The sequence below is a fragment of the Alosa alosa genome, chromosome 22 (assembly GCF_017589495.1).
Source record: "Alosa alosa isolate M-15738 ecotype Scorff River chromosome 22, AALO_Geno_1.1, whole genome shotgun sequence".
NCBI lineage: Eukaryota > Metazoa > Chordata > Actinopteri > Clupeiformes > Clupeidae > Alosa > Alosa alosa.
Window position 1 is genome coordinate 13071061 of NC_063210.1, and position 22988 is coordinate 13094048.

The 22988-nt window shown below is 43.5% G+C and overlaps 1 protein-coding gene across 8 annotated transcripts; it reads left to right on the top strand.

The window, feature by feature from the left end:
• Window positions 1-271: 271 nt before the first annotated feature.
• Window positions 272-19804, top strand: sec31b (SEC31 homolog B, COPII coat complex component). 8 transcript variants are annotated; one of them, XM_048233052.1, is made up of 28 exons: window positions 273-392; window positions 1412-1523; window positions 1721-1844; window positions 2213-2408; window positions 2985-3080; window positions 3272-3280; window positions 3858-3998; window positions 4508-4650; window positions 5870-5969; window positions 6301-6462; window positions 7136-7291; window positions 7670-7900; window positions 8174-8248; window positions 8879-8971; window positions 9254-9362; window positions 9714-9892; window positions 10683-10809; window positions 11231-11376; window positions 12972-13145; window positions 13432-13602; window positions 13841-14033; window positions 14203-14583; window positions 14971-15009; window positions 15597-15652; window positions 15855-15980; window positions 16723-16842; window positions 17506-17577; window positions 17700-19804. In XM_048233052.1, exons 2-28 carry the CDS (start codon window positions 1445-1447, stop codon window positions 17877-17879), a joined length of 3678 nt encoding a protein of 1225 aa, XP_048089009.1. In that variant the 5' UTR covers window positions 273-392; window positions 1412-1444; the 3' UTR covers window positions 17880-19804. The 8 variants fall into 8 exon arrangements, with proteins under 8 accessions (XP_048089017.1, XP_048089009.1, XP_048089014.1 ...); XM_048233057.1 differs by having other exon boundaries at window positions 274-392; window positions 13444-13602; XM_048233054.1 differs by lacking the exon at window positions 273-392 and adding an exon at window positions 462-480.
• The last annotated feature ends 3184 nt before the right edge of the window (window positions 19805-22988 follow it).

The following is a 22988-nucleotide window of genomic DNA, read 5'->3' on the forward strand; positions in this document are numbered from 1 at the left end:
AGAAAGGAGATTATTACTAACTTCACATAATTCAACACATATTCCCGGCTTTCCACCAGAATGAAGTACCAAATTGAGTCCACATACAGTTGTAATTAGGGTACCATGCCCTAAACGGATTGCAGATTTATGGTGAAACTCAAACGGTAACTGTAGCTGCGGCACAGTTGTTTAACAGCCATGTCGAGATAATAAGAGTCTCTTGTTCTCATGAACCTTAGCAGAATTACCAGTGTTACGTGGGCTTGACACTTACTTGCGATAGCTGCGGATGCAGCCCTTATGGCATTACTCTTTCCTGCCACGTCGGTTGCCGTAGTGGACTACACATCCCAAAGATAACGTAAGGAGTGTCTTTTCAACTACCGACACTGATAATCAACAATCGAACTGTAAGTACAGCGTTACTTTTTGCCTGTCAAATTGAGAACATTTGTCGATAAGTCAGTATATATAACACGGCAACGGCATGTTAGGACAGTAAGTGAATTTGTTGATGCAAAATAGGCTACGTGCCAATTTCACTCTCAGTAGTTGGGGTTAGCTGGGTACATGTCATGGTTAGCTAGCTAACCTAGCCTGCTAACTGATGACGCCCCATTTAGAATGACGACTGGAAGGCTTCTTAGCTTAACCGCTTGCTAGCTCGCTAACTGCTAACCAGCTGGTCATTCGTGTGTTTATACACTTGTTTTAGGTCAGTGAAGTAATGTTATCTATTCAGTCCAATCAAAAATATTTTGAGTATATAATCTGAAGTATGAACACTGCTTTGATGGATTTTAAACCCATAATGAAGCACTACATAATGCTAGCTATTGATGTCGCAAGATATCGAGATACTAAAGCAGTGAATGTCAGCTTTACGTTAACGTTAGCCTCTTACGCTGGCTAGTTAACGTCTAGTGTTCGTCAGTTTCTAGCAGCTAGTCTATATGTGCATAATGACAGATAAATGTTGAGTTTCCTACACAGTGAGTGGACAGTTTGTATATGTTCAGTATTTAGCACTCTCTGGAGCCTGTTGCTTTTATTCATTCTACTTACATCGCCAATGTCAGTGTAAGTTAGTTTAACTTTGCAGCTAGCTTCTACCGAGTTAGCTGGCTAAGTCACCGGAGAAACCCAACATCATCATCAGTTACTGTATGCGACTTGTCAGTGATTGAGAGTAACTTGCAATAACCATGATTTATTGCAATAACCATGATTTAACTTATGACATGTATTTATTATACTAGTTGTGAATGAAGTAAATTGATTAAGTGAATAATAAGTTCAATCAGTGACATTAGCATCCAAACGTTAGTTGGATTTATCTTTCCTCTTTTGGGGTTGGAGACTCAGCAGCTATTCATAAATTAAGCTGCTGAACTAACTGAGATCGCATTTGCCCCATATCTTAACCAAGGATTCTGTTCGAAGCACCAGCCAAGAGTGGACGATGAGGCTGAAGGAGATTCTAAGGACGGCTAACCAGGCATGGAGTCCTGCAGCTCACCATCCTGCTTACTTGGCCTTGGGTAATACTTGTGTACTGAATAGATGCCTGTAAAATGAGATATGTAATGTTAATACGAACCATGAACTGACTCATAGAGAATGCTAGAGGGATACTAGGATTGTTGTTGATAGGTTGTTGGCTCTTTTTTGTTTCATTCTTAGCCACTGTTGTGTTTATATGAATGCCAGCCTCATCCCATAACTTTGGTTCTCTCAGGCACCTCTGCCCAGCAGCTGGATGCCTCCTTCAACACTACCGCTGCCCTGGAGATTTTTGAGATGGACTTTGCAGATCCATCTGTAGAGATGAAACTCAGAGGAACCCTTGCCACCTCTAACAGGTCAGTGGAAAATTTGATACGATGTGGTAGGCATATTGCTCTGATATGCCGTGGTTTATCATTTTACCTGCATACCCAAGTCAGATGCATGCTTCCCATAGGAAAGCATAAGTACCTGGGTCAGTAATCTCAGGTCAGATAGAAGAACTAAAAAGCTTAAAGACAATAAAAAAAAAGAATAGTTTGCAGCATGTTACACTAAAAAGGTATTTGTACTTTTTTCTGAGTTCTGTGATTCATCTTGCCTTGGTGAAGATCCCTACATCTTTGTGTGATACTTTGTGATGTGATTCATTTTGCCTGGGTGAAGATCCCTTGGTCACCTTATCAAACTTGGATTGGAATAAGCAGCTGACTCCTTTCCTCAGGTTTCATAGTCTGATCTGGGGGCACTATGGCCTGGGAACAGATGGCTCTGCAGGAAGGCTTGTGGGAGGAAGTGAAAATGGCACCATCACAGTGTACAGCCCAGAAGTCATTCTAGCCTCGGGAGAAGAGGCCATTGTTGGCCAAGCCACCAAACACACAGGTCCAGTTAAAGCACTAGACTACAACCCTTACCAAGTAAGCACAAACAATTTTTTTTTCTTTGGGGGATATTTTACCGCAACGATTGATTTCCCATATATAGATTAAACCAAAGTCCTTTTAGGCAAGTCCCTCCACTCAGCTGCCATATTGTAACGCTTTTAGGGCACTTATCGTGCATCTATTTCGCCAGAAATGCGCGTGCGTAAGGCTTCATGACACCAACCTTGTTCCAGAACACACCACATGATTGGCACAATGTATTCACATTTACACACTTTTGCGGTTCACAGTTTTTTTGCCGCTGAAGGGGCGGGATATGTGTAGACAACTGCCAGATTAGCGTTACAAACTAACCCCATGCATTTCTACGGAGTATTTTTTGAGTGCTGTGTCTCCTCATTACAAAGTCTCTGATTAAACTAGCCCTTGACTAAGAGAGAGCAAGAATGGAGATTTCCATTGAAAAAACAACAACCTGTTTGTCTAGAACTAGCCTTAATCCATGTATGGGAAACTAACCCTAGATAAGCATGTGCCAGTGTCATATCTGCATTAATGTTTTGATGCACTATGTTCTTTCTCATCACATGGTTCAATGTTTTACTGTAGAGTAACCTACTGGCATCTGGGGCAAATGATTCCGAAATATACATCTGGGACTTAAACAATTTCAGCAATCCCATGACACCGGGAACAAAAGCACAGGTAGCTATTCTATCAGCTATTTATTTCTTCCATGTTCTGTGTTTTAGCTATTGTTATCCTTTTATTTACTCTCACTGTTGAAAACCAAGCAGACCTTTTTTATTGTGTAAAAAAATATAATATCTGGAATGGATAAACTCTCCAAAAGTTTGATATATGGATTTATGTTTCTGTGATCTGTTTTTTTGTAGATTAATGAGGTAAGAGAAAAAATGTTCGAAGGAATGGTTTGAAGTGGGATTTGATGTTAATTAACTGTTCACGGTTCTCCTGTGCTGTGTGGGTTTATGGGAATAGTAGTTAACTTCTCACCGACCACTCTCCTTTCACTAAACCGATCAGGCATGTTCCTCAGAAGAAATGCATTAAATATTGATGATTACCTTATTGAAACCTACGTCTAACTTGTGGATATGCTTTTGCAATTTGAAAGCCCCCAAGTTTGTGGTGATCCATCAGCACATCTTTCAAATTGCATGAGTATTATACCTTCAATCACAATCAGAAAACAGCCCAACAGAGAAGTTGCATTGTTGGATTTCTTGACGATGATATAAGTGCATCCTAAAATCAGGCATCACATGTTGCTCATCTATGGACACCATTTATTGACCATTTTGTGTGTGTGTGTGCGCGTTTGCATGTGCGTGTGTGTGTGTGTGTGTGTGTGTGTGTAAGAGAGAGAGAGAGAGAGTGGGAAAGATTCATGATCTGAAGAAGTCATGGTTTAACATTTGACACTCACTGTCTGTCAATCATCATAATTTCTCTGCTCAGCCGGCTGAAGATGTCAGCGTGGTGGCGTGGAACAGACAGGTTCAGCACATCTTGGCGTCGGCCAGTCCCAGTGGCAAAGCTGTCGTCTGGGACCTGAGGAAGAACGAGCCCATCATCAAGATAAGCGACCACAGCAACAGGGTTAGTCTGTATATCAGTGACCGTAATCCACAGCAAAGCGCTCATATGACTGTCTTAGCTGTCTTAGCTGCTAATGTCAAAGTAGCAGACAGTGGAAATTAATTAGCAGCATTGATTGGGCATTGATTGCCAATTAGAAGGCATTAACTATCCTCAGTCAGCTTGGAGCAGCTTTGTTCTGCCATGCACTTTACACAGTGAAATGATCACTGTGGAAAATATTTCTTGCAATACTGGGCTGCACCTATGTACTGGTGGATACAGATAAGCCAGAAATTATTCATACCCATGCCAAATGTTACATTTTATAGTGAATTTGTATTTGATCAATTGGTTTCTTCTGCCTTGCCATAAGTACAAGATAAAATATGATACATTTAGAAAAAATTGTATTAAAAAAGGAACTATTTCTGTGTTTTCTTGATCAAAAATAGATTTGTATTTTCATCAAAATTTGGTATACATGTGAATAATTATGGTCCTAACTGTATATTTTATCATTACCCAAGATGCATTGCTCTGGGATGCTGTGGCACCCGGAGGTGGCCACTCAGCTGGTCCTGGCCTCAGAAGATGATCGGCTGCCCGTCATTCAGATGTGGGATCTCCGCTTCGCCACATCTCCTCTCAAAGTCCTGGAGAATCACACAAGGTGGGATACCCATGCAATTGAGGCCAACAAATTTAGATTGCGTTTTACCTATTTTCTTTTTCAGTTGAATTTCAAGAATCTGAAAAGAACATCCTCTTTTTCTCCTTTATATACATCGAAATCATGTGGCAATGTACAATCAGAAAGTATTCATTATTTTGGTTACTATTATGTTATTGGCCACTACTATGGTTTGTTAGCCTGGATGCTAGCCGAACTGAGCCCCGCCCACAACATATGAGGTCAGGAAGTTCGGTCTCGACTTGTTCCGTTGTGGAGCAACTATGCCCGAACCAGAGCTGTTCGGACCAATCAAATTGGGCTTTGTACGATGATGGACAGATGCCTCGTCTATCACGTCATTTGAGCACGCTTAGGTTGATTTTGTTTGCACCAAAAACACTGTGGCTAGAATCTAGACAGATGGCTTCTAAGACCCTGTTAACACATAGGAAAAATGCATATTATTTCCATGTGGTTTGCCCTTTCATTTACACGAAAACTGAGGTTTTGTCACTGAAAACTATTATTTCTGAAAACGCCGGCAAGTGTATATGTGGGAAAACCTAGCGCAATAACTTAAAAAAAAACGACCAGAAAACAATGTTAAGCCATTTGTGGAGAAGAAGGATGATTTGGGTGCTCTTCCTACAGCTCACGATAAACTATTTCGTTGCTCTGATTGGTCAGCTCTATCCAATTGAGTGCAGAGGCATTTTCCCCACTGTATCGGTTGAAACACGCCCCATAATCACGTCCCAATGGAGCAGTATCAGACTCAAATTCTGACTAGAATTGTCGGGCTAATTGTTTGTCAAAGGAATTCATGATATAGGTAGATAGGTAGAGAGATAGATATGTACATATGTACGTATCTAAACATGCAGGAGCTTGTGACATACAGAACAAGAAACATTCACAACACTATAAGGATGGAAATACAATGGAGTTCCATTAGATCTCAGATTCGAGGCAGGGAGTTGACATGGTGTTGCGGTATACATAAGTGGAAGTGATGCAGTGAGATGTCATGGTAGAGTGTGTGCCATGGAGCAGTGCAAAAAGTGGACAGTGCAAACTGCAAAGATCTTGATCACTCCACTTTAACCCTCTCTTATATTACCAGTGCAATAATAGAATACGGTGTTTGATATGAAATACAAAAAGGTAAATCTCAGTCTGTGGTGACCTATATCTTATGACTGGGGTTTCTGTACAGGGGAATTCTCTCCATATCGTGGAGCCAAGCTGACCCAGAGCTGCTTCTCAGCAGTGCCAAAGACAACAGGATCCTCTGCTGGAACCCCGCCACTGGAGAGGTCTGCTTTACTTTGAGTACATTTGCACCAACTTAGTCCTCTAGGTGTACAGTACTCTTTATGTGCTTTATGCAATGAATATAGCAAATTTATAATAGTAATCAGAAATATCTGCAGGCTCTTTAAGAAAAAAATCTAGTCCTACTTTATTACAGTAATCAGATATATCTGCAGGTGCTTTAAAAAATCAAGTACTTGGCTTCTCTCAAAGGTGTAAAAGGTTAGCAGTGATTCTGTTTGAGGTAGTCTGTCTTTATGTAGTCACTCAATGGAATGTCAGGAGTGTCCTCTAATGTGCCCCCCACACCCCCCACACCCCTTGTGCATCCAGGTGATCTATGAGTTGCCCACTACCAACCAGTGGTGCTTTGATGTCCAGTGGTGCCCCAGGAATCCAGCCCTGCTGTCTGCTGCTTCGTTTGACGGGCACATCTGCGTCTACTCTGTGATGGGAGGTAACCTGGAGGCCGTGCAGCATAGCAGTGTGGATAAGGTAACATGCCCCTACGTGTGGGTTCGCTGCCTGTCTGAATTACATAACACAACAACAACAACAACACTGAGACTGTGATTTTCAAGGCCCTCAAAGTGCATTACATTGAAGTGGGGGGAACCATGCCTGTCTGTATAAAATCAAGTGGTGGTAAAGATTTTAATGAAATAAAATGGATGAAATATTTTCAATGAAATAGATTGGATTGGATTTAAGATTGAATATAACATTATCTAAGGTGGACATGATGGGTAGATATTGGGTCATCGTGTTTGCCTCCCAATATTATAACATCCCAGCATGCCTGTTGAGCAGCAATTGAAGTTGGGCAATTTCCTGCCCTTTGGCCCTTACAATCTGTGTGTGAACTCCTCCCTGATAGATGTTGCAATAGAAGGCTCACTTTACGTTATTATTTATTAACTATTTTAATCCGATCATGCAATTAAAAAAAAAAAGAGCTGTTAAGATAATGATCGAATTGAATTTAAATCGAAGATGACATTGTCCGAGTAGCGCATGCAAGGTAGATATTTGATCAGCATGTGAGTTTCCCAGTAGCTGAACACCCTTGCATGCCTTGAGCTACAGCGAAACCGCTTTATTTACCTCATCCTGCTTTTTGTGGTGTTGCATGCTTTGCCATTCCCGTCTCTGTGTGAACTCTTCACAGATATCAGCATCATTTGATGCCATGGACCCCTTTGGGACTGGCCAGGTCCTTCCTCCCCTGCAGATGCCCCAGTCGCCCACCCAGCAGGCCACCATCATCCCACCCCTCAAGAAGCCCCCTAAGTGGGTCAGACGCCCAGTCGGGGCCCGCTTTGCGGTGAGTCATGTTTCATAGATATGGGGCTCGTTTTGTGTCATAAGATGTTTTGTAAAGATTTTTCCATGCATGCTTATAGATAGATAGATACTTTATTGATCCCCAGGGGAAATTCAAGAAATTAGATACATTTAGATAAGTATTTAGATACATGAAATCCCTTATAATAATACAATTAAGTCAGTATATTTTTTCATAAAAACAGTCTAAAAGGCACTAAAAACTATGTGTTTATGTTGAGTGACACATGCCTCCTCACCACACCCAAGAAAGGTGTCACTCTTTTGCAGTCTATGCTGCCCTCTTTACTACACGTACTAGGTTGTTCTAAAAGGGCTCCTGTTAATGAACCAAGGCCCTGTTCTCTCTCTGCTCCAGTTCGGGGGGAAGCTGGTGACCTTCGAGAGCCCCAAGCCCTCCCAGCAACCTGCCCCCTCGCTCACCCCGCGGCAGGTGTTCGTGAGCCAGGTCACCACGGAGACAGAGTTCCTCCAGCGGTCGCGGGAGCTGCAGGCGGCTCTCCAGTCCGGCTCTTTCTCCAGCTACTGCCAGGCCAAGATCCAGAACGCCCCGTCCGACTGCGAGCAAGACGTCTGGAAGTTCCTTATGGTGAGCGGAAGGAGGATGGCGTAGGTCTAGAGGGAGGTGGAGAGGTAGAGGGAATCGGAGATGTGTGCTTATAAGATGTATAAGAGGTAATGTCAGGACCTTTTCTTTGTTGCCATGATAAGATCACCATTTGAGAGATTATAGGGACCACGTCTTGTGGCCACAGTGGCTTTAACTCTGAAATTACATTTTGTTTGTTTGGCATTGTAAGAGGACAATAGATTGTTGTTAATGTTGTCTTATACTGACAAAATGTTTGCAATCCTTCCTCAGGTCAACTTTGAAGATGAAGCTCGTGTGAAGTTCCTGAAGCTGTTAGGTTTCAGCAAAGATGAATTGGACAAAAAGGTATCTCAGACTAGCCTGGCGGGCCATCCTATATCATTGAAATGTATAGTCTGGAATCTAACCATTCACCTCGCTTAATCCAAGGGGCGGGCAGAGAATTGTCTTTCAAACTGCCTAGGCATGCAATAGGCTAGCCCTACGACCATATCCGTATCCGGTCGGCAAAACGGCAAATACATCCTTCTTCGAAAGGAATGACATAAGTGCATTGTGTTGCTCAACTTTCAAAGAAAAGTCCAACTCCTCCAAAGTTGACGCCAACGCCGATTCAAACAACCGCTCTTCGTTCGCCATAGCCACCTTCCTTGTTGTTCACCGTCGCAGGACTGTCGTTATCCTGTTAAGCCCGCCTTAAGACTAACAAAATAGAGCGCTGTGATTGGATGACGTCCACGGCGTCAGCCAATAGAAATCCCTATGGTTTGATACTAGACGTACAGGCTGAGCGAATTAATTTGCCGCTGCTAGGGTGTGTCTAGATTTCTAGGCTAATCTCAGACATTTTTGTACTTTGCCTTTTATGGAATTTTTGTGATTCTAACAATGTGTGAGATACATAGTCTCTGTGTTTAATGTAAACTTCTACCAACTAATGTGTGTGTGTGTGTGTGTGTGTGTGTGTGTGTCCAGATTTCCACATGTTTGGGGAAGAGCCTTCAGCCCAATGGTCATGGTGTGGATGCTAATGACCTGGCGGAGAAGATGCAGGCCCTATCTGCTGAGGTCACTCTCAAATTTTGCAATTTATTACATTATCAATCAATGTATTGTTCATAGAGCAGTATCACCATGCAACACGGTCTCAATACACTTTACAAATGTAAAACAAAATGAGACTTAGCATTTTTTTGATCTTTTTTCTAAAAGTTTAAAAACGAGCATTTCTTATAATGCCATATCATTCAACATAATGGGGGCTGGGGCCCTTTTGTGCAGTTTTTGTTTTCTTTTCTTTTTTAGTTTCCATTACTTGACTCTAATGTGTTTGTGTTTATTTCATATCAGAGAGCTAGTGCGTCTCCTGCAGCCGGAAGTCCACGTTCAGTCTCCCCAGCTGATTTCTTCAGTCAGATCCCCAAAGAGAAACCCAGCTTCCAAATCCCAGTGTCTGCAGGTGATTTTACACACACACACACAGACACACACACATGCACACACGCACACACAGAGTGCTCCATTTAGTTGGCACTGTGGTCTAAGTATGCACGTCACACAGTTGTTTTGAACCATTGTCTCAGTTTATTTGCTGGTAATATTGTTCTCAGTCACCATTTTGTGAAAACAGTATGTAGTTGAATCATAAATTAGACAGGAACTGGAAATAAAAACAACGCAAATGAAACTGCACGACCTCTGAATGCCTTCTTGTTTTCGTGTGTGTCTGTTTGTCTGCATCTCTGCCTGTATGCATGTCTGTGGGATTAACCTTATGTCCCATCTCTTCCCTTTTTTGTACATGTTCCAGACACGGACGGCCTGATCAGCCAGGCCCTGCTGGTGGGGAACTTTGATGGGGCGGTTGAGCTGTGCCTGAGTGACGGCCGCTATGCCGAAGCCATCCTGCTGTCCATCAGCGGCGGAGAGGAGCTCCTGAAGAAGACGCAGCAGAGATACCTGGACCGCCAGAAGAACAGCGTGTCCATGGTACGACCCACGACTGGATTTAGCCGTTTTAATTTAGTGATAGCTTTAGCTTATTTCATTACAGGGCTGCAAGTAATTGGCTATGTGGATTTGCCTAATGTGATTAAAAGAAGATCAGCAGGAACAGTTAAATGGGGTAAAAATTCCCAAATAGCTGTTCCCTAGTCAATATAAAAAAATATAACATTTTTAACATGTATTTATTTATTTATTTATTTTTAGCCTGAGAAGGTAGGCCATCAGGCAGTTGAGTACATGACTTGCTCGGTGCAGACTCCATAGTAAAAGTGTGGTATTTGTGCTATTCTGTTGGTTAGTTCTTTTTTTGCCTACCATGGTAGGTTTGTTAGTGACTTTTTCTTGATTGTAAATTAGCTTGGTTGTTGATTTGCCCGCTGTGTGAAATCTCCTACCTGTAGCACTAGGAATTTAAAGTGTAATTCAGGAGCGATTTCAACAAAGGGTCTATTTCACCATGACAACGAGTCGAACACTCCCTCGAGAGCTTAGACTACATAGACAGGAGTACCAAGTTTGACCGGCTTCAGTGCCTCCAGACTAATTTAAAGGCTAACAATGGAAGTGCTTAGGACAGGCTGCTAATGTGTTCTACTCATGGTGAAATAGACCCTTGGTTGAAATCGCTCAGGAATTGCACTTTAACATCTCTCCCGTGTATATTTGAAATTATTAATTTTCTTCTCTCTGCTTGCATGGCTGTCTGATCAGTAAACACTTTAATGTCACGGCAGCTGATGTGATGAATGTAACTGTCTTCCCCCTTTTCTAGCTGATCTCGTCAGTGGTGACGCAAAACTGGCGGGACATCGTGCAGAGCTGTGAGCTGGACAACTGGAAGGAGGCCCTGGCTGCCCTCCTGACCTACGCCCACCCAGAGGAGTTCGCCCCGCTCTGTGGTAAGATACCGGGGTCCATCTCCCAAACCTGGGGATCAGATATGACATGATGATCATAATGGTGAAGATCAGGATGACTATGATGATGATAACAACTACATTACATTGCATTTGTGTACAATGTAGTGTTTAATGTAGATACTCAAAGTGCTATAGATTGAAGGGAGCACAACCTGACCTCAATATATTGTACAAGAAAATAGAGTTGTGGCAATTAAGAATATCCAATGAAGAACCTCCAGTAATCTTTAAAGTAAGACGGCCACATAACTCTGCAAGTCGTGAAAGCATTTGCTGTAAGTGTAACTCTGTTCTAGACTCTTTACAGCACTAATATGTGACTGATGTGTGACAACAGTTATCCCCCTGGGGAACATTTAAAAACTACCTATTGATCTATCTCTCTGTTTTCTTGCGCCAGACACACTGGGCGCTCGCCTGGAGAACGGAGCCTCAGAGAAGAACCGGCTGCAGGCGTGCCTGTGCTACATCTGCTCGGGGAACATCGAGAAGCTGGTGGAGTGCTGGGCCCAGCAGAGGGACTCGTCCTCCCCTCTGGCACTGGAGGTAGGAGCCGTTCCTCGATCGCCTTGCCTTGCGTACCTTCGGACACAATAATGTTCCCAGCTCAACTGGGGTCTAAAATTATCACCCGCCGCTTGTGAAATGCGAATCAAAATCTACTTTGGTACATAAAATGTACAAGGTCAGCTGCCCTTGGCTGGATACTGACAGGCCTACTTCAACGCAAACTGTCATCACCGGAACACTTTAGTTGACTGACTACATTTCGCAATACTTTATTTTGAATGACCCTCGCTGTCCATCTATGTAAACACTGATAAAAGGTTCAACAAAGTAACCTGACGAGCCAGACCCACATTAAAATGTAGGGTCTGGGCACTCACCGTTCGCAGTGCTCAGTCCGAGGGGCGGGATAATCAGTTGTCTTTCAAATTCCCTCTGCACGCAATAGGACAGCGGCAGCGCTATGAGTCCCATGCGTTTCCCACCAGCGGAGCTAGTTGGCTAGTTCAAACGTTTGCCAACTTAATAAAAGCTTAACTCATGTCACACTGTTTGCCAGCAGCAACATCCATCTTATTTGTTTTCAAGTAGCAGGGAATTCAAGCCAAACTGTTGCAACTCTGCCATCAATCATTATGTTAAGCCCCCCTAACGACTCTATACACGATTTCATTGGCCTGATTAAGTTTCGATTTCAGGCTCTTCCACAGTAGGAAGGAGAATGTAGCCTTCCAGGTGTTAGGATAAAACAGAAGCATGTCCTAAGCAATTTGGAGTGGTGTGTCCCTGTGGCAAATTCTAATTATGTAGACTAGACACACAAGCAATTGTCCACTTAATGGGCTGAATAAGGTACATGCGGCACAGAAGGTAGGGACCTTTTCTTTCTCGCATATCTGAGAGAAATGGCAACAGGAGTGCAGTCCTTTCACAGGCCAGTACCAATAGAAAGCCCACTTCTACAAGTAAAAAAGATAAAAGCAGCAGAGCACATCCTTTTAAAAGCAGTAATTATTCTGTCGCTTTTGGTCCTCTGTCTGAGGGTTTTAGACATAATAACACATGTGAAATATCCACCTGCCTTCATAAGCTCTTAAAAGACAGGCTAATGTAGGACAGTGCAAGACAGTTATTTACATCAGATACTGATTAAGCACCAGCATTATGACTGTACACTGTCTTGAGTTAAATGCAGTTTGCAAGTATGCAAAACATTGACAGGCATGTGAGGCATTTTTTGTGAGCATGCAAAGCTTTGCACGACACGTTTTCATGGGAAACGGAATAGCTCAGTGTTGGTCTGAATGTCCAGTCACTCCGTGTCCACACTGATGAGTGTTTATTTGCATTCCATCCCGTCTAATTTGGTATCATCCATTTTGATGGCACTGGTTTGCATCCCAAAGGGACTGACTTAATAGATACACATTTTAATCAGTACTGTATGTGCTCTCTCTGGATACTGAAATTGTGACCTTGTTGGTGTTGACCCCATACTCAACCAATTGAGCTGCAGTATTGTGTTGATTACTTTGTTTGTTTGTTTTTTTCTTTTTCACATGCTTGTAACACTGGTTCTTTCTTTCTTTCTCTCTCTCACACACACTCTCTCCCTCTCGCTCTTTGTGTCCCAGGACCTGGTGGAGAAAGTGATGATCCTGCGCAAGTCGATCGAGCGCCTGCGTAACGGCGAGGTGGCTGTGCAGAGCCCCGTCCTGGCCGAGAAGCTGACTCACTACGCCAGCCTGCTGGCCTCGCAGGGCAGCCTGGCCACTGCCATGAGTTACCTGCCTGACAGCTCCAACCAGGTGAGAACCTTGGGCCTCGTCCCAACCTGCAGCTGCGAGGCCAGATCCACAGATATATGTGTCAGAGGGTCTGGTGTGATATATACATGGCAATCATTGCATGGCAAGGTTTCCTGAACTGGTATGAAACCATATCTCAACTCATATCCACACCAGTAGTTTGCATTATTATGCTACAAAACAATTTTGTTTACCCTTTTGGTTTTGTATTGTCTTGACAAGGGAACATTTCTGAGCAGATTCCCAAACAAACAAATTTATTTCCTTTTTATTCCCAAACAAACTGACCTCCACCAAGGCTATAATCCAGATGCTACGGGACAGGCTGTTCCACGCCCAGGGGATGGGTGCACCGAGTCAGCCGGCGCCTTCCTCTTACCCCAAACCCTCAGCAGGGGGCGCCAGACAAGGTCCTGCTGCGCCTGCTCCTGCCCCGGCCCAAAATGCACACAAGCAGGTAACACAGCCACAGCAAGACCCACTTGCTATCCAGACTTTAAAAATAAAAAAAAATTAACTAATATGTATTTAATGTTTATTATTGTATTTTTATTAAGAACTGGTAGTAGCCTTACCAAGACATATTTCAGAATGGACAAATAAAGTCATCTTGAGTCTCTAGTAGCATTAATATCATTAACTTAAAAGTGTTTTGGGGTTTCATGAGGTTTGTTGTGGTCCCTCTCCCGTGTTAGCCACAGAAGGTGCCATTCCAGCCCTCCATGCCCTCACGGATGCCAGACGCTGGTATGCCCCCAGTGCCCCACACCTTAACCCCACAGGCTCCGGACCCAATGGCCCAACCACCCACCTCTCACATGGGCCCCCCGGGCATGGCCCGTCCTGGCCCCAGGCCCATGTACCCTCAACAAGTAAACCCTGCACCAGGTACACACCAGATACCCCTGAGACAGTAGAACTAGTAGTCTGATTTGTTATTTAGTAAAAAAAAACCATATTGATTGATCCTCCTTTGTACTTTTGTTTTTGCTCTACTTTCTTTTAACCCTCTCTCTCTTGTCTATATTCCTTCCCCATTCCTCATATTGTATTTCAGGGTTCCCTCCTTCTCAGCCATTCCATCCTCAGAACGTACCCATGAGCGCCCCGCCAGCCTTCATGCCCGCCCCTCTGATGCCCCTTTCGTCCTCCGCGGGCAGCGTGCCCATGATGGCCAATCCTATGGGGCCGCCGCCACCCGCCGGCTTCATCCCCACCTCATCGTCGGTCCCCTCCACGCCCCCCACCATGCCACCCAACGTCCTACCAGGGGCGCCCATGCCTATGTTCCCAGGAGGCCCACACAGCCAAGGTGCGGGGCCTCCCCCGATGCCCGGTGGCTCCTACCCCCCAGTGGGGTCGGGCTACCCTCAGGGTGGACCTGGGGCGCCTGCGTCCAGGCCGGTTAGTGCTCCAACGGTTGCACCCCCTCCGACAGGTAATGACTTCACAGGGCCCTTTAGTATTTCAACCAAACGCACTTCATGATTAAAGTATTTAATATTTGTTGCTGCCCATTTTCAAAGTGTTGTAATCTAGATAGCAGTGTAGGACGGTAAGGTTAAAGGTCTCCCTTTGTAAAAACACTTCTTAAGTCTTTGTAGAAATTACTTCAGTAACTTCAAGAAAACAGAAAACCTATTTATAAAATGAAAGAGGCCAGTATTTACAGACTGTTTACAACATTAATTTGTCATGAGACACTCAGGGTAAAGGGGCACCTTTAACATTACTATGGTGTTATCTGTTGGTGTTGGTTCATCTTCTGCCACTGCAGTGCTGACTACAGGACTTTTGAAGCTGTTGCCCGCTCTCTGACTTTCAGGTTATTTTCCGTGGCTGAGTCCCCAGTGTGAGGATGAAGGTGACAGACTGACAGTCAGGCAGGAGGCAGTGTGGACTAAGCTTTAGGGTGTATTGCAGTGTGTGTGTGTGTGTGTGTGTGTGTGTGTGTGTGTGTGTGTGTGTGTGTGTGTGTGAGTGTGAGTGTGTGTGTGTGTGTGTGTGTGTGTGTGTGTGTGTGTGTGTGTGTGTGTGTGTGTGTGTGTGTGTGTGTGTGTGAGACAGAGCATTCCCACAAGTAAACTGGGCACAACAAAAGCAAGCAAGCAAACAAATAAACAAATATGAGCAGAAGCTTGAGGCTAATCCTTTGCAGCATTGCTTGGCCAGTGAGTGGTGTGAGCGTGCTTGTGAAGCATGTTAGTGATGCCTGGCGTGTTTTTTTTGGATCTGCTCTCTGACATGGCATCACGTCACAGTGGCCTGAGTTTTTTTTCCTGTGTTGTGCTGCATCACCAGAAAGCCAAAGTTAAGTTGTTAACTCTATGTGCCAGAAAGAAGAGGCTTAGATGAGGGATTCAGATAGCTGAAATCTTCGGGGTGCACAGACAAATAATACTGTACAATGGTGTCTAATGTTTTTTGTCTACGCTTTTTTGACGCCTCCAGCACAAGAGGGCTGGAACGACCCTCCAGCGGTGAGGGGTGGTCCCAGGAAGAAGAAGGTACCAGAAAAGTTACATTTGGTTGTTTAGTAGACCACTGTTGAATCCTTGGTTGATTACAGAACTTCACTGCCACGCAGTTGTCAAAGCTCTGTGTTGCCGTTTACTGTAATTTACTTGTCGGGTAGCTATTCTAAACCATCGACTCGAAGCAATAATTCTGAACTGAAAAGCACTCAAGAAGTGACTCTGATTTTTGCAGGTTCCTGAAAACTACACTCCCCCGGCTCCCATCACGGCTCCCGTCATGGGCTACCCAGTGGAGGCCCCCCTGACCCAGGACCACATGCAGGTCCCTCCAGGGGCTCCGCAAGAGCCCACCGTGCAGGTAAGGACTCACCGACTGATATTCTGCAGACACTTTTATCCAAAGCAAAAGCACAGACTCTCAACGGCAGGAATCGGGTCACAGGTCAACTGATTGTCAGCCAGTGATGTTGCTATTTGCTCGACCGCGCCCGCATGTAGGGAGCGAGGACCCCATCTGCCCTCCTGCCTCTGAATTTCATTTCTTCACGTTACAGTAAACTGTTGCGTTTTTTTGTGACTCAAGATTAATCCTTTGTCCGATGAGAATTTTGTCAGACTTTTGTTGGAGTTCAAATTGTCACGATACAGGGACAGTTAACTACCAAGTGGTTTAATTTGAATTTTATTAAATGCAATTCAGTTCACAGTTCACCAGAGCATTTACCTGCCATTACATTTCTCCGGTCTTGTCGCAAGGACAGGGATTTATTTGCATGTGCACATTGAAAGCTGTCGGGTCAGAGGTGCCTGCTGAACCACACATGACCTTGTTTAAATTTCTACAAAGACAACGATGTTTGACTGTGTCAGTATTGCTAAACCTGTCAAGTTAGTTTCCACAAAAGCAGAACAAGGCGCCGTTTCACCGTAGAGCTGATCTGACGTAGAGATGGATGAAAAACTGTGTGTGTGTGTGTGTTATCTGTGTTTGTGCACTGCATGATGTGTGTGTGTGTGTGTGTGTGTGTGTGTGTGTGTGTGTGTGTGGGTTATCTGTGTTCGTTTCCTGCATGACTGTGTGTGTGTGTGTGTGTTCTCAGCTCTTGCAGCAGCTCCCCTCTGAGCGTGTGGAGCAGAAAGAGATCCCCGCTGAGCACATGATCCTCAAGAACACCTTCGACAGCCTGGTACAGAGATGCCAGCTGGCTGCAGGAGACCCGGTAATGATGCCCTCTGTGCGCACACACACACACTTTCACGTTCTCTCTCACACACACCCACATGCACTTACACACATATAGACACTCTTACATACACCTACACACACACACACACACACGCATACAAACGCACACACTTTCACACAGAAACACACACACACATACACACACAAACACACACAGACAGACTCTCCTTCTTACCAGTAACTGGCACTAAGTCACACATAGCGCATATGTTGTCACATTGGTACACTCTGTTATTCACACTGCATAGAGATGTGTGAATGCTAAACACATGTACACACACCATGTCATGTCGGGCTGGGTGTGAAACACACACGGACTTACACATGCACAGGACCTGCTCACGTGTTCATACTGCGATGACACACACACACACACACAGAGATCATGCCAGTCAAGCTAGAGGTTGAAGCACACACTGACTTGCACATGAGTGTACTTGCACATGGTGAGTGTCTCTCGTGCAAAATGACCCATTCACGTGTTCATACTGTACTGCACTACCATCATTCACACACACACACACAGATACAGATCACGCCAGCATGGGTAGTTTGAAATGCCAGTGATTCTATCACAGACCTTATGTAGAACATTCTGTTTCAACATTCCAACATTCCAACTTTTTGTTTCCTGCAGCAAACGAAGAGAAAACTTGATGATGCGGCAAAGAGGCTAGGCCACCTCTACGACAAGCTGAGGGACCAGGCTGTAAGTCCTCACCGATTTCATTAATCTTCAAGTCACCAGTGAATTTGTGGGCACTATAAATATCTTTCATCACTACCACACCACCCTTCGTCACCTTACCTCACCCTTTTCCTCCTCCTCAGCTGTCTCCCAGCATCCTCGGCGGCCTGCACGAGATCAGCCGCAGTGTGACGGCCCGGAACTACCTGCACGGCCTGGAGGTGCACACGCAGATCGTCAGCAGCAGCAACTTTAGCGAGATCTCCGCATTCATGCCCATCCTCAAAGTGGTAATGACCATTGCCAACAAGCTGGGCGTCTGAACACCCACACGACACCTGCTCCTACCCACAATCCCTCTCTCTACCCAGAAATGGTGATTGGGGGTGGATGGGTGGGCCCTACCACCACCAATGACTCCAGTGTTAAAACTCCTATAAATATGATATTTATTTCTTACCGGTTTGTCTCCTAACAAGAGAGAGAAAGAAAACAACTGTACCAACATTGCAGGTTTTTTTCTGTTGTGTAGCAGTGATTCATTACTTCTGTTTTCCCTTTTTTTATGCATTTTTTTTTTTTTTTTTTTTTTTTTTTAACTCCAGTGCTGTGAGCTTTTGTTCTCAGAATAGAGTTGGCAATGGTGCTGTTGCCATCATGGTGATCTTTAGTTAGAAGGGATTTCTAGATAGGGTTTTGTTTTTCCTCCAGTTGCTTTTAACATGACAGTGTTTCCAAAGGTGTACGCTTGACCCAATGATGATTCAGCTGATGTTCTACAGTAACCTCAAAGTTAAAGACAAAATATATTAATTTAGTGAGCTTACAACATCAAAAGCATATATGTATTTTTTTTTTTATAAAAGTCACTTCACTGGGATTTATTATGGTAGTATAAGCACATAGCAACACCAATTAGATTTTTTTTTTTTTTTTTTTTTTTTTTTTCAGCACTGATCATCTTCAGCCTCTTACACAGTAAACAGTTAGGTATTCATATGGGTAAAAAAACATTGTGCCATCATTTACTTACACGGTTATTTCTGATTATAACAGCACTTCACTGTACCAGAGAATGTAGTTAGAAAAGAGTCAGTCTGTTTACCTTAAATGTTGGGCTTGGTCATCTAAGTCAGTAGTTCAGAGTGTCATTTGCCTGAATGAATTGGTCTTAAGGAATCACATGGAGTAGTAAGGCAGAAGTCAGCTTCCTACTGACTGACACCTGTGTTTTTGAGCACTCCTACTAACTGTCCAATCTTTGACAGTCAAAAGTGGTGTGTGTGTGTGTGTGTGTGTGTGTGTGTGTGTGTGTGTGTGTGTGTGTGTTTTCGTGTGTGTGTGTATGTTTTCCTGTTCCTGTGCAGCTTGGAGTTTGTCATTTGGTTGCTTGGCTTTCCTACACCATATCACATGACGAGTTATGATCTTGTGTGCTGCACTGCATTTTGAGCAAGATTGCTACATGGTCTTGTAGTTCTCGTGTCCCAGCCTGCGGCTGTCTCTGGGTCAAATGTGGCCCTGATGTGGAGGTTTCAGGATCTCGGTTTCAAATTTGACCCAGGGTCAGTGGTTGAATAGGATGCTTACGTGTTGAGAGGGTTATGTCTACACCTATGCCTGACAATTTAAACATGGATATGAGTATGAACGAATTGAGTCATTGTGGTGTTTCTTTTTCATACATGTTTAGTATTTAAATTACTTTGGGATATGGATTATTCAGTCTCATACAGGAGAACCCCCTTATGCTCTTGATATACAATGATGGGTGATATTTGAACATTTTGATTTTTTTCCCCCTTAGTGGTAACACTAACCATGAATATACATGAATAACATACCACGAATGTTGTGGAACTGTTAAAAATGTACAAGTTATGGGGGAAGATTGAGAAAAAAACAACACCCTTTAGGAAGATGTCATGCTGGATATGCAATGTGTACAAATGCTGTAAAAAAAAAAAAGAAGGAAAGAAAAACTGCCTGATCAGCCTGTTTGGGTCTATGTGAGGGTACATGGAACCGAAAAGGCCGATCAGTATAGTGTAATTTTTCTCCTGTCAATGTGCGGTGTCAAAAAAGTGATATGAACACAAATGCCTCAGAGCTGTGAGGAAGGCTGACAAAGTGCCTCTGTGCTTCATTCATTTTTCTCTCACACACAACCTGTATTTATACTGTCCTGTACTGCAAATGGTCTCATTCATCCTGTATTCTCATTTTCTTATAAAACATGCTAATTGGATGTTGGGTGTGTGAGAGAGATTAATTGTGCCTTGTTTATGTTGTAAATACTAAATAGCTGAAGTTGGTCAACAAAAGTTGAGACATTTTTTTCTTGGTCTTCCGTGAAGAAAGAAAGTAATTTCTAGAACCTCCAGGAGGGTGAGAGTCATTTTTGCAATGTGCCTCGTTGCAGTGGGCCACATGAAGTTCCCTTCTAAACCTCCTAGATTGTAGATTTTGACGGTCAGGTGGCAAATGCGCTATCCTTTACAGCATTTGTTTTGCCGTCAAAGTTTGAAGTTTAGACTTACTGCCCCTATTTCAGACAAATAGGCATAGTAGAGATGCGCGGATGGGCTATTATTTCAACCGTAACTGCATAGCAAAACGTATCATCCATCCGCCATCCATCCGCACCAACGTTTTTTGACCAATTTTCAAAACCGCACCCGCCCGCCATCCGCTGGTTGTTTTAATGTAAATGGGTGATGCGGCGCTGCTGACGTGAGGCTAGAAAGCTCTTGCCTGTTCTAGAAAGACTGATCCAATGCAGCAAATATATTAAAAGGCTAAAGTCCTACATTGGCTGTGTTTTATCCTATCCCCAGAATATCAGCAGCAAACTCAGTCTGTCTCGCAAAACAGTCTCCAAATAAAACGCACAAAATCGGCCTGAAATCCTTAATAAAATAACAAGTCATTCACATTATAGGCTACATCAGGGTATAGACAAGCCTGTTCTGAAGACTCCCATTCATTTTGACTATGGGAAGAGAGCTCTTTCAGACAACAAAAATAATCCAGGCAGTCTCATCTATGAGATGTTTAGGCCTATTCATTCTCCACCATACTGTTCACATTTTTAAATGCCTATTCAATGGGTTGACAGTGTTTTATTATAATATTACAAAATAATCCAGGCAGTCTCATCTATGAGATGTTTAGGCCTCCTCAATACTGTCAGCTGGGCTCATAGGTTGCAGATTTGAATCAAGGCTCTGGTCAACTTGAATCATCGCACTGTAGCCTATTCTACCTTCTTATTGCACACTGGAGAGGGAAAAATGCTGGTAGGCTACGATAGGCTAGCCTACTTAATTTAAACTTTTTGTTACCTTTAGTGTGTGTGTGTGCGTGCGTGAGAGGGGTTGCTCAGTGAAACATCGGAATACACCAATTCAACACCATGATAGTAGCCTAGGCCTAAACAAAGCAGCATGCATAGAAGCAACTAGGCCAAATTACTGCCTGATGAAAATTTGACTATTTCAAAGTGAGCTCGTTTTTTTTCGGATGTATAGGTAACACAATGTATAGGCTAGGGGAGCGCGGGGCACAAAGTAACACTTTTTGGTTATGGCTACATAATTCTAAAATAATTTGAGTTTCACTAGTTATACTTTTTAACAAGCAACATGCATATCTCTGTTACACATATGCACTGGAAGTTTGTTTGTAGGAGCTGTTCTTTTACAATTCCACCGAGAGTGGCGATAGGTGAAATGTTACAACCTGCCCCATATGCGGGGTTAGTTGTAACACTCATTCAAAAGGCTGTTTTTAATTAAATTAATTAAATAAATGTATCTGAATGTGTATGATAGAATAGGATCTGACTATTTATGATACATGAGTCATGAACTAACAACAGACGTGTGTCGAAAATTGACTTTATTTTCTATACGGAGAAACAACATGAGAAATATGTGCCAATGGAAGCAAAGAGTCTAACCAAGGTCAATCCTGCCAATAAAAGCCCTCAAACCTGAAAACACATGAGGCAAAATGCAAAACATCACAAAAACTAACTAAACTAACACTAATACGCGCATATTTTTGTATTGCAACATCATTGTACAGTATGAGTGGCTTAGTTGTAACAGCGCGTTACAACAGCTAACCCCGCTGGGTCACGTGTGTTACAAGATTAGCTAGCTCCTGCTATGAGTTGGCTACATGTTTCAAAACGGTGTTCATTTTTAGCCTACAAGACGGTTATTCAGATGATACAAGATTGGAGTCAGTGAGCTGCACCCACAACTCAGTAATGGAAAGACAAATACCACCTAGACATTTATGTTGATGTCTTCAAAAGGCGTTTTGCTGCAGATCTACGTGGAAACACGTCAATACTGACTGAAAATTTGTGGAACACCGTCTCATAGTAATGTGATTAACTGACCAATAGCATGCCTCGATCAACCCCCTGCAACTAGGAAAAAGTCCGTGTTACATTTAACCCCTCGTTACTTTGTGCCCCGCGCTCCCCTATATTTTTTTCATTTGATTGGTTCAACCGCCACCCGCCCGTATTTAATTAAAATATTATATTTCTTCACGTCATCCGCCCGATCGGCGGTTTAACCGCGGAGTCCGCGGCTGCATCCCCGAACCGCGCATGTCTAAGACATAGACTAAAAGCAACAGGCAAATTCCCAGGAGACAGGACATATAAAGGTAATACCAGGTAAGCTAAACTCTAAAGGCCACCCGTGAATGCCATTTGTAATGTGTTTATAATGCATGATCACGTTTCATGTTCCACACCACATCCATGCCTGGCACGTTTGCGGCATCGGACCATGATGAGGCGATGTGAATATAGCCTATTATCGGTAGTTCAGGTAGTCACACCTCCACGATGATCTCGGTTGATTGAGAAGATGATGAACCACGAAGAATCATGTCTGAGTCTCCGTCTAAATTTGAGGCGTACTTTAGGATTGGCCCGCTGGAGTCAGACAAGTTACCCGAGAGTCTGATTGGTTAAATGTGATCAGACGGTGTATCCAAATGAACTGGCGGTGCGCAGCTTCTGATTATAATGAACTTGAGTAACCCGTTGACGCTGACGTAATATTTCGTTCAGTTTGGGATGCTGAAATTTCGATGAACTAACGCACGCGCGTAACCCACGCCACCCTCGTCAGCCACTGACCGAAAGTAGCCTAACAGGAATTAGTAGCCTCAAAAGTAAGTAGCCTAGTGCGCGATGAAGATGGTGTGGTCCAGAGATAGGCTGTAGGCTACTTCTGTGACAGTCTCCCAAATAACACGTAGTCGAGGCTTTTCGTTGTGTTTCAGCCTAATTCATTTCACTGTTTAATCTATTTAAAATAGCTCAGGTGAGACGCGATTATTCATTTGAACTTGCCAAATTTGATTCAGGTTAACCAGGTTCACGTCTAGCCTGACTGAAAGTG